The sequence below is a fragment of the Pipistrellus hanaki genome (genome assembly GCF_964339955.1).
Source record: "Pipistrellus hanaki genome assembly, chromosome: 10".
NCBI classification, from domain to species: Eukaryota; Metazoa; Chordata; class Mammalia; order Chiroptera; family Vespertilionidae; genus Pipistrellus; species Pipistrellus hanaki.
The window spans coordinates 30,315,847-30,327,869 of NC_140512.1; the positions used below are offsets into that span (position 1 = coordinate 30,315,847).

A 12,023-nucleotide genomic window follows, 5' to 3' on the forward strand; every position below is an offset into this window, starting at 1 on the left:
GGTATCTCCAACTTGCTTTCAAATAGCTCAGAAAAACAAAACCCTCTATACTTGGAAAGACACAGCAATGCTGCAAGCTGATAGCTGGTGATTGGTAGATGTAGGTAAAGTGAATGCAGGCAGTCATGGAACTGGCTTTTCAATTTTTCCCCAGCTCTAAACTTTTCAAAAGTTGGGGGGAATTGGTATTTCCAAATTGTTCTCTAATCACATTTGCTTAGTTACTTCTAATCACTCACTCTATCTAATAATCTATTTTCTCATTTGTTGAATCTCCCATTAGAATATAGGCAGTGTCTGGTTCACTATTGTATCCTAATGCCTAACTCAGGAATGGCTACAGAGAAGCTATTTAGTATACTAAAAATTTTAAAGTGAACTGAAAGTTATTTTTTTGTTGTTACCAACTATACTAGACTCTTTTATCTTCTTCTCTGTATCTCTTATCTTTTATCTTTTTATAGAATAAACATCTTGGAAACCAGGAGCAGAAAGCTAAGAGAGCCACTGGGATCCTCCCAACCATTCTCCTTCTCTCACCCATGGGAATTCTTTCATGGAAATCCACGTGAGTAATGAAAAGTACAAGTAGCCAAAGAAAGGTGCGGGGGGTGGTGTAGTGGTGGGTGCTATTAGTTCTTCACTGCTGTGCCAAGTACATATTTCCCAGCCTATGTAAGTTGTGACTCCAAGAAATAATTAAACTGAACAAATCAAACTCTAGAAAAAAGATTGGCCTTAGATTATTTATTATTAACCAGTTACATAAGCAATACACAAAATGAGACCAAAAATGCTGTAATATACCGTATTTTTCAGACCATAAGACGCACCGGACCATAAGACGCACCAGTTTTTAGAGAAGGGAAATGAAGAAAAAAAGATTCTGAAACAAATAGTGTCCTAAAATATTTTATGTGCATTAAAACCCAACATCACAGTCATAAACACATGTAATCAACCCTGTAAAGTAAACAGCAGCATTTAGAACCATTTTAGAGCCGGGCAAGCACACAGAGACCACACAGAGCCGGGCAAGTAAAAAAACTTTTTTACAGTATATGTGTAGGCTATATTTGGACCATAAGACGCAGGGACTTTTTCCCCCCACTTCTGGGGGAAAAAAAGTGCGTCTTATGGTCCGAAAAATACGGTAGCTTGTATTTTATTTTCTTTGTTCCCTGTATGAGATATTCATGTTTACATTTAGGTGTTGTAGAAGAATGGAGGTAGTGTGAAAAAAACCAAAAGGATATTTATTGTCACTCAACCAGATCTCAGATTAAAAGGAATTAGCGCGCAGGCACACACACACACACACACACACACACACACACACACACAGGCATGTGCTCAAGACCTATGTCCACCTGGTGGTGGCATAGCCCAATTGCAATTTCAGTCTTTTTGAATGACTTGATCTCTTAATAACCAACCAAATTGTGAAAACTCAATACATGATCACAATAAGAGCACCATAAATAAACACACAATATACTTATGATAAAATAGAACCCTTCATAGCCCAGAGGCCAAAATTTATTTAAGAATTATTTTGTATTTCTAAGACAAGGAATACATGTGCTTATTAACTTATATTTACTTTTGTCCAAATAAAATTTTCAGTAAGTACAATATAAAAAGTTTATTTTGTACCTACTATATTCTGGTACTTTTAACAAAAGTAGCTTTTTAGATAGTCATTGTTATAATCTAAAATTAAAATTTATGCTTCTTGGTTTTGGATCCCTAGTGAATAGTATTTAATCTTGCTTTGTTCATCTATGACTTAACAATTTCCCCTGGATAGTGGAAACAGCAAAAAACAGTAATTCTTTTAGCAAAAAATAGTTCCAAGACACTTTAGTAACAGAGTACTTAAAAACTAAATAAAAACACAGGCCAAATGAAGAGAGGCCAGGTTTAAGAAAATGTCTATAATTTACATGAAAAAGCCATTAAATGACGTATTTAAAAGCAGAAATCCAACTAATATATAAAGAAAATGAAAGAAACTATATATGAAAGAGTAAACAACAAGATACTCGTTAGTTCTGTGGCAATAGCTTTCTATAAAGTGGGAGCTGGTCCAGCCTCTGGCATCAGAAACAGAGGACCACCCCTTCCTGGGTGTGTGACTGAACATCTGTGAAACCTTAACAGTGATATAACATCAGTACCTACTCTCTCAGGGCTGTACTTGAAATATAGTGGCAACCATACTTTGGTAAAAACTGATGTTAGAATTTTAACCCTTCTAGTTTGGCTCTTGCACCTCATTAAACAAGGGGGGTGGGGGTGGGGGGCTATTTACCTTAGCTTTCAGGTGGAGACTTGGAGGCTAAGGCAATTTTCCCATGCCTGGGACCAGGAGCACAGGAGAGTAATTCCCACTAACTCAGTAACCTTCAGATAGAAACTGTAGATAACCTCTGAACTCTCCTTCTGTGTTATTGGCTATCGCAAGATAGGGCCACATTCCAATGTCCAGCAGGATGTGACTAGCAACGACCCTGCTGGGCTGACCCCAGTCTTTAGAATGTAGTATTTAGAATTTAGAAAAGAAAATTCCTGTGGTTTGAACCTTTAAAAGGGACTTCCTACCTCTGAAACGGTGCAGTCGTGTGGAGACCACCTGCGTGTGGTGCTCTCGCGGCTGTCCTGGCCAGTTATTTCAATACATCTTTGCTTGCTTTTTAATTAATCATCAGCCTCCGGTGGTCTTATTTTGAACCCAGGGTTCGACCCCACAACAGTATTTAGGATTAAATGAGATAATGAATGGGCCATTTCTAGTGCATTGTTTGGCACTTGGCAAGTAACAAATATTTTGATGATAATGATGCTGAAGACGGGGAAAACCATGAGAAGTGCAAAGTGCTTTTTGGTACGCTACAATGGAAAGTCTCTCTCAAGCGCTTAAGATGGGTTTATAGGAAGTACAGTGAGTGGAAAGAACTTTCTGCCATGAGGCACGCATCCATGGCCTCGAGCCTAGGCCCTGGACAGCTGACTTCAATCTCTCCTGATGAAGTTCACAGTTGAGTTCAATGAGGAGGTTGCTTGGCCTTCCAGCCCCAACATTGATCTCTTCTTTGTAGGTAAAGTAGGAAGAGAGCTGATGGAACACTCCTTACTGATGGAGAATTTGAGCTGCCCTATTTAGTTGATTGTTTTATTTTATGCAAACAAAAAGCTCCTTGACAGTCAGCTTTCAATGAGAAAGGAGAGACATCAACATTGCCTAACACTGCCATGCCTGCTTGTCCCAAAGAAACTCCTCGAGGAAACAGGCCACTTTCCCATAGTCCCCGAGGACCTGCCTTGAGAATGAAACACAGACCCAATGATGATAGGATTTTAGTTAATCTTTAATACAACTCTAACTCTTTAATAGTAAACAAAGATGTAAATACAGAACATCCATATACGCTACCTATCAGTAGTTCCGAACGGTCACAGCGGTCACCCTGTTAAGAGCAGGGGTCACTCACATTTTAAGGAAATGAGATCTACCCTGGTTCAGTGGAATTCGTGCTCTGGCAGGTGGAAGGAGGGGGGGAGGCTTATTTTGTGCAAAGTATATTCACTTTACCGAGAGCAGCTTTCTTCTCTCTCCTTTACTTGGCATTAAAAAAACACACAAAACAAACCTGTTCATTTTCTTTTATGTTAAAAGTGCAACAAGGACTGAAGGGGCCTTTCCTTCCTGAAATAAAATTAACTATACACGTCGTATATCCTGGCTCAACTTTACTAGTTACATTCCTTCAGCACGAGCCATTCATAGAAAACGAATTGTTAAGAGAAGTGAGCACATTGGCATACCCGAAGTCCACGTTAGAGCTCACAGTACAGGGCTCTGTGGTACAAAGTGCCTATGAGCAGCTTCCTGTCGTACACAGAGGCCACAGAACTTCCCTGGAGAACAGACCCGTTGTTGGCATAAACGATGGTCACTGTAGGCTTCTCCGAGAGAATATTCTGGATGCGGAGAACCTATTCAGGGGAGACAAAGGATTACTATAGAACCACCATACATCCACATCTCTCCATCACCAATGATCCCTGTCTCCCACAACGAAACAATGATTAAGAGGACATGCTGTTGAAAAATAGCAGTTACCAACCTTTTTTAATGCTTAAATTAAAGTACTTTCTTAAACCTTCAAGGAAAGTACTTTCTTAAACTATCTAGTTATTTCCTGCCAACACAGGATTTAGTGTTATTATAGTAATTGAGCATTAATAGGAATACTTCCACACTAGTGTGCCTACTTTGACACAACTTTAGCTCCAACAAAAGCCATGTCATGTGGTGAGCTGACAATAAGCCAGTTATTTAAAAATTGCCAGGATACCACATAGGGGGCCCACATGCCTTTATATAAATCCCTTTTGACTAGCTGCCACCATAATTTCATACATCAAAAGACTACCTTTCTAAAAGTATTTGAACAATGTGAAAGTCTGCCAATTATTGGCTTAAAGCAATTACAAAACCACTACATTAGTTTACTGTATTATTGGTTGAAAAGGACTACATAAACCATCCCCATGACAGTTTATTGTACTAGTAGTTCAAAAAGACTTGAATAATTAAGGTTGAAAAATGAAAACTTAAAAACCTGTGAGGAAGGAGGATTGTTCGGATCATAAATGAACAGCTTCTGGCCATTAGGATGACAGCCTACCAAGATGTCCCCCGAGGAAGGATCAATAGATAAATTATCCACCAGGGTATCCAACTTGAGTACCTTCCAAATTAAAAATGTCAATAGTTAAATGATGTGGGAAACGTGATTAAATAATTTAAGGCTAACCTTTCCTGCCTCGGTGGCTGGGAAAGGGGGGATTACACACATCTCCCTGCTGCCAGCCTCTTAACAACAATATTGGTTCAAATAAATTTAATCAACTGGTTTAGAGTCACTTTTCATCTCCCCTGAAATTAAGGAAGTTAGGCTAATAACCAACCTTTAAAAAAATGAACCCTTTAAAAGGTGCATAATGATCAGTGAGTTCAAAGAACTCATTCAAAGCAAAATAGGAAATCCTTAACCAATCTAAAATAGGTGTTGTCAAGTAGGAAGAACATAATAATGGTGTGCTACCCAATTTCTACCTTCATTTATTATTGAAAGGAATGACAGCATGCATAAATCTTCATTTCAGAATTCATCTATTAGTCTTTTCAATTGAGAAAATTTTTATTGGAATGCATCTGGTGACATATCACTCCCAGCCCCCGCTACATGTAATGCTGGTCAGTTCTCATGACTGCTGGAACAGAAGACTTGGCCAGTTATATCATGGGGATATTTAAAAACCCAAAATAGCAACACTGGCATCCATAGTCTGTTCTACGTGGAGGTATTGCAAAAGCATAATTTAACTATGCAATTTCAAAGTATATTAGATTTATGTTGACTTTATATATATATGTATATATATATATATATATGAAAAGAAATATTTTACCTTCACTTGTGTTAAATTCATATTATGCTGTTTTTCCAAAACATGAATTTCATGAGCCAATATATCAGCTACATAGATGTACCTTTGCAGAAAGGACACACTGGTTAGGCTCCATGACAACATAAAGATTCATTAATACAGTATGCAAGAATGAGTCTTAATAACCTGCCAAGAAGTTAATCAATGATGGGCCCTCAAGCAATGCTTGATAAAGGTCAATTTTTATTTAAAAAGCAAGCTTTCAAGATCAATTCTGTGTTGCTACACCAATCACGGAATTGTTCAATTATTTTTCAAAAGGTTTGTAAGAAAAAGTTAATATAGGACGTCATTGTGAATATAAAGTCTGTGATATTTGCCACTGAAAGGACAATAAAATAGATGTTTGGCCTCAGAAATTAAAGGTTTTATATTCACAATATAATTTGATACTTCTAGATGTCATTTACATGTTATGGTACAGAGCAGAACACTAGAATATGTATTAGCGTACTTAATAGCATATTTATTTACATATTGAGAATTTTAAGCGTAAAAGCTAAGAATGTATTCAGAACAGTCTGTCTGAAGTGCGGATTAATGGACTACTTTATGGTAATTTCACTCACTGAATTGACCGTTCCATGGCAACTGTTCTATTGAGCAGTTATCCCGTGTAAAGCCATGAACTGAGTATTGTGACAGATAGAAACATAAAAAAGACAGCCTTTTTCCTGAAAAGTTTATGGTATATTGGAACGATCAGACTGGCTTATACACATTAAACAAATAATGCAGCATGACGGCTACCATAAGAAATACTTCCGGTCTAGAGGCTGAAGAAATATCATAACTCTTGAGAACACAGAAAGGCTCACAAAGGAAGGATGATCTGCAGGGATATGGAACTAGAGGCTGGAGTTGAGGCTAGGAGGATAAAACACCTTCAAGACAGGAGAAAACGTGTGAGCAGAGGCCCGGGGGCAAGAATGAGAAAGGCATATTTGCTAAATAATGAGTTCTTTGTCTAAGCATGGACTGTACCAAAACAGTCGAAAGGGGAGGCCTGAGTTAGCCTATCAAAGAAATTCCATCCTTTAGCCTGCCTTGATTTAGCAATTGGGTTCCACTGAATTTTTAGAATAACAATGAGGCATGATAACAAATGGTCATTTCCATCCAACAATTACTGGGCATTTGCGTTGCACCTGGCAGTGCTGAGCATGAGTCCAAGAGGAAGCAGACAGAGCTCCCTCTTTTGGTGGCTCTTAAAGGCTAGAGAAATATAGAGAGAAAAATTGGCAATGGTGGCAGAGAATGGAAGCAGACTGGAAACAAGTTGGAAGGATGTCTAACACTCCAGCAGAGAGGATGAGAAACTCTAAGATGTCAGAGGAAAGGAAAGAGGGTGAGAGTAGGGGACAGACAAAAAGGTAGAACCAACACAACCTGCTCACTGTTTAGCAAGGAATGGTGCAAGAGGAGGAGTTAAAGCGAAAGCCCCTTTTATTATTTTTTAGCTTGAATGATTGCAAGGTTTGACTCTCAGGAAGATGAGAGTTGGAAAGAAAAACAGATTTGGCTGGACAGGTTGCACTGGGTCAGTTATAGACAATTTAAATTAAATGATTAGACTTTCATTTTCTGTAGTCAACAAGAAAGAAGAAATTGTGTCATGAAAATAAAGACATTTAGTTGTCAAGGACTGCAAAATTTATTTCATATTTGTAGTAGTTTAAATTGTTCAGAGGGTTAAGGCAGTACAAGGGAAAGTTAATAAAGACTATAAGACTATATCATCCTGCCATGGCTGGTTTGGTTCAGTGGATAGAGCATCAGCCTGTGGACTGAAGGGCCCTGGGTTCAATTCCAGTCAAGGGCACATGCCTGGTTTGTGGGCTTAATCCCCAGTGGGAGGCGTGCAAGAGGCAGCCAACCAATGATTCTCTCTCATCATTGATGCTTCTATCTCTCTCTCTCTCCCTTCCTCTCTGAAATCAATAAAATAAAAAAAAAAAAAAAATATATATATATATATATATATATATATATATATATATATATATATATATATATTTTTTTTTTTTTTTTTTTTTTTTTTTTTTAAATATATCATCCACTGAAACCGGTTTGGCTCAGTGGATAGAGCATCGGTCTGCGGACTGAAGGGTCCCAGGTTTGATTCTGGTCAAGGGCATGTACCTTGGTTGCGGGCACATCCCCGGTGGGGGGTGTGCAGGAGGCAGCTGGTCGATGTTTCTCTCTTATTGACATTTCTAGCTCTCTATCCCTGTCCCTTCCTCTCTATGGAAAATCAATAAAATATATTTAAAAAAGAAAAGAAAAAACAATATATCATCCTTTCTATAAGCTGTGGTTTGAACATATAAAAATAGTAAGATACTTATGGAAGGCAAGTTGACAATATCTATTAAAGTTGTTTGAGAGGCTCACTCTTAGAGCAAACAGGTCTATTTTAAGGGTCTGTCTGTGCAAATGTGTAAGAGGAGGGGCTCGTTAGCACCACAGTTAGCCATTGCCCATCTGGTATTTGAACCAGGGTCTGTATGACTCCCAGATCTGAAGATTTAACCATTATACTATACAGCTACCCTAGGAAATTTTTCCTTTTAAAATATTTGGATAAATTTAAGGGGTAAATGAAAAATATAAGATGGTATTTATACAGAAAAAAATTAACAACCTACATATCCATCAACAGAGAATGGGTTAAATTAGTTTAGTAATATACAGCCAATATAACAATGAGATATTCACTTAAAAGGAACCACCTACCTGATACTTTGATATGTATATATATGATCCCATCTTATTAAAAATTACATTTATAAAACTAGATTCTATAATGATATATACCAAAATTTAGATATTGTATATAAACATATAAAATATAAATACTAGAGGCCCCATGCATGAAATTTGTGCACTCAGGGTGGGGAGTGGGCTCAGCCCGGCCTGCGCCCTCTCGCAGTCCAAAAGCCCTTGGGGATGTCTGGCTGATATCCTTAGTGTTACCATGGAGGCAGGAGAGGCTCCTGCCACAGCCACTGTGCTTATCAGCTGTGAGCCCTGCTCAGGGTTCTGGCTGAGTGGTGCTCCCCTTGTGGAAGCACACTGACCACCAGGGGGCAGTTCCTGCATTGAGTATCTGCCCCCTGGTGATCAGTGTGCCTCATAGCGACCAGTGGTTATGCTGTTCAGTTGATTTGCATATTAGCCTTCTACTATATAGGATAGTACATATAATTTCATAATTAATATATTAGATATACATATTTATGTATCACATAATACATATAAATATCATATAATAAATATGTAATGGTTATAATGTTATGTTAATAATATAAAATACATATAATATTTATTTAAAATAGCTTCAGTAAGCTATTTCCACACTCAGAAAAAACAAAGTGAAGAATTTGGCCCATGACCATGACTGAGAAGCAATAAAATGACTTTTATAAGGGATCATACTTTTTATCAGGTGAAATGTTGATTCCATTAGGTGAGTCAAATCCTTCTGCTACCACTTTAACTTCATTTGGACTATAGTAAACAACATTTGTCCAGTGTAAGTTCAAGTATGTTTCCAAATACTTTAAGAAAGGATCAGAGAAATAGTGGTCATTGGTGGCATAGAAATGTGCAGGTCCAACAGCTATGATATCATTCACACTGAAAGAGAAGAATAACATGTGAGAGGACATAAAAAGCCAGTTGGTCTCCACTTTAAAAAATAGGACTCCAGAAGGTTTACACAATACATGCTTTAAATTTTTGGTAAGAGGTTTCCCAAGAAAAGCTCAGCTAAAAACACATGGCTAAAAAAATAAAATCACATGGCTATTGTCATATACAATCTACTATAAAATCATTTGCCAAAAAACAATTTTGTATGGTAACAGGTCATTGGAAGACATGTCATTTAGCAATGAAGGCAGGAATATTATAAAAGATAAAAGGTCTTGGTGCCAACAGTATGTTTTTTTTTTAAATATATCTTTATTGACTTCAGAGAGGAAGGGAGAGGGAGAGAGAGAGATAGAAATGTCAATGATGAGAGAGAATCATTGATCGGCTGTCGCCTACATGCCCCACACTGGGGTTTGAGCCTGCAACTCGGGCATATGCCCTGACCAGGAATAGAGCCCTGACCTCTTGGTTCACCAATGAGCCATGCCGCTGGGCAACAGTATTGTTTTTTGATAGCAAGAAATGTAGGGAACCAGCTATCTCTTATAGAGCTGGATGAGGAGCCTCCTTGGCTGGTGAGCTGGTTGGGAAGCCAATAACATTTGCCTTGCTTCCATTTACTAAGTTGCTGGATTTTCCCAAGTTTCTCTGCTTAGTAATTAGTCAAACTCAGGTTGACTGTTCAATTTTTACCTAACTCACAGAGCCAACCAGCCGAGAATGAACAGGCACTCCATAAACACTTGCAGAGAGATGGATGATGAAATTGCCATAATACCATGCTTCAGGTGAGAGATTTATATGCTAAAAACAATTACATTTTTAAAACCAGTTAGGCAAAAGTGTTATTAAATTTAAATTCCAATTACCCGATGCAAAACTGTCTGAAAGAGCTGCTTCCTCCTTTGTTAAATAAAAATGGAGCTACAGGGTCGGTGGATCCCCTCATTCTGAAAGAGCTCTGTCATACAGAGGCTCCCAGGGTGGTATTTATGTTCCTATTTATTATGAATCATTCCGGAAGAATGATTGGAAGTTACATGCTTCCCTAGTTAGGGAAGTAGAAATTAAAAATATCCATCAAGTTCAAACTTTAAAGAAGCAGTAGGCTAATGCAAACTGAGCTGGAGAGGAACACAATTCTCTCTCAGTCCCATTGTCAACCAGTTGTGTGCTCTTGAAGTAGTAGCAACCCACTTCCAACCTGAATCTCCAGTTCTGTAGGGTCATCAGCCCACAGCTACCACTAACCCTGTGAAAGCTCTTTGTGTTAGTCCCATACAAAACATTCAAACTCCATATAAAGCAGGCTACCATTCCTTGACAGGCCAGGTATCGTTAGTTGGGTGCTGAGTCATCTGAGATGGAAGGTGAAAGCAGGAGAAATGGTGAGGTTTGTCTAATACTCCCATGATGGCCCGAAGAGCATCTCCCCTGTACCAAGCATTTCATCATTTCTCAAGAGAGTCCACATTGAACATTGATTACCATCATGAGGAACATTGACTTTCCCTGCTCTACAAAGACACACACACACACACACACACACACACACACACACACGCACGCACGCACGCATACGTGAGAGGACCACCGTGATGGGTATCTGAAAATGTTGGAGATAGCTTGGAGAATGAACAAAAAGACTAAGTACCTTGGCAGAAGCTCATGCCTGACTGTTTTCAGATGCAAAAGAGAATTATCTTCTTCTTGAAATTTAAAAATTTCCACCGTATTCTTGGATTCTGGGTGGTTTACCACAAAGAGATAAACCGTGTCATCTGAAAAAAATTGAAAGAACAGAGTTAATTTACAAGACAGCCATAGTACCTTCAGGCAGACCCTGACATTTAAATACCAGGCAAGGAAAGGTTAAATGTCTAAGCTGTTAGATGACCTAACAGATCATTCTTCTTCCCTGTCTTTCTCATCACTACTTGTCTGGTGTTATTTCTGATCATTGGTCCCCTGACCTTTAAGAAAGAGTGTTTCTCACTCCACACACAGAATTCATGAATAATCTGTTTATAGTTTAATTCAGAAATATAGCTATTTTTTAATGCAATGATCATAGGTATGTAAAAAGGTCATGAAATCTAAGCTTTCTTTAAGGCGCTGTTAAAAATTTCAGAACACGGCATAACTTAACAGCTAGTGGCAGAGGCAAGAAAACTTATTTGTATGAAGAATTCAGGAATAATTCATGAGTTAATTGTTCTCTTACTTCAGACATGATCCGAATCTATTTTCCACAGTCATTTACAAACCATTATAAGTTTCTTAATGTTGGGAGCTCATCAGCTCTTACCGCTGTCTATGAAAGTGCTGATACCATGTGGATTAAATGAAGCCAAATTAAACCCACGGCTAATTCTTAATTCCAATGCCCTGGGGTTTTCGTCTTTTAGATCCATCATTAGTATTCCTCCAGGCTTGTCTGGTGCAAAGCTGTGAAGTCCTGGATATTTTAGACCCTTTTCAAAAGAGAGAGAAAGGTTAAGTATAAAGGCTTAAGTATTTTTATGGACTAAAGTGGGAACTATAAATAAAAGATAAATAGAGGCTTTGGTTAAAAGGTGATGGCATAAAGCTACAAACAAAGAAAGCAGAGGGGAGACAATAGAAAAAAATAATAATTGGGAGCTGAAAAGATGAAAGATGCACAATAACTGATTTTTCTGAGTAAGGGTTTAGTCTCTTCAGAGGGCAACCAGAAGGTTTGTAGACTAGGAGACACCAGGTGGAGTTGAAGGTGGGAATACAGGAAAGTTTACATACTGGCTGTGGACCCTCGAGCCCACAGCCTGCACTTTGCTTCTATGAAGCCGGAAGACTCGGTGAATGGA

The 12,023-nt window shown here is 38.3% G+C and overlaps 1 protein-coding gene and 1 long non-coding RNA gene across 3 annotated transcripts in view; one reads left to right on the plus strand and one right to left on the minus strand.

Annotated features, from left to right (window-relative positions):
* Positions 1-12,023, minus strand: part of PON3 (paraoxonase 3) — a 60,051-nt gene that overhangs the window by 28,329 nt on the left and 19,699 nt on the right. The window contains exons 4-9 of one of the 2 annotated variants that reach the window (XM_084896702.1): positions 11,486-11,651; positions 10,832-10,958; positions 8,959-9,159; positions 5,482-5,563; positions 4,629-4,757; positions 3,351-3,999 (exon numbers count right to left, since the gene is read on the minus strand). The exons of the other annotated variant lie outside the window; for it this stretch is intronic. Of the exons in view, the coding sequence (XP_084752828.1) occupies positions 3,841-3,999; positions 4,629-4,757; positions 5,482-5,563; positions 8,959-9,159; positions 10,832-10,958; positions 11,486-11,651 (864 nt within the window). The 3' untranslated portion in view covers positions 3,351-3,840. Of the gene's footprint in view, positions 1-3,350; positions 4,000-4,628; positions 4,758-5,481; positions 5,564-8,958; positions 9,160-10,831; positions 10,959-11,485; positions 11,652-12,023 lie in introns of those variants that run through there. 2 annotated transcript variants of the gene reach the window in all.
* LOC311629000 lies at positions 735-3,653 on the plus strand. Its single transcript, XR_014796119.1, has 2 exons — positions 735-808; positions 1,158-3,653. It is a non-coding gene; the product is annotated as an uncharacterized lncRNA (long non-coding RNA).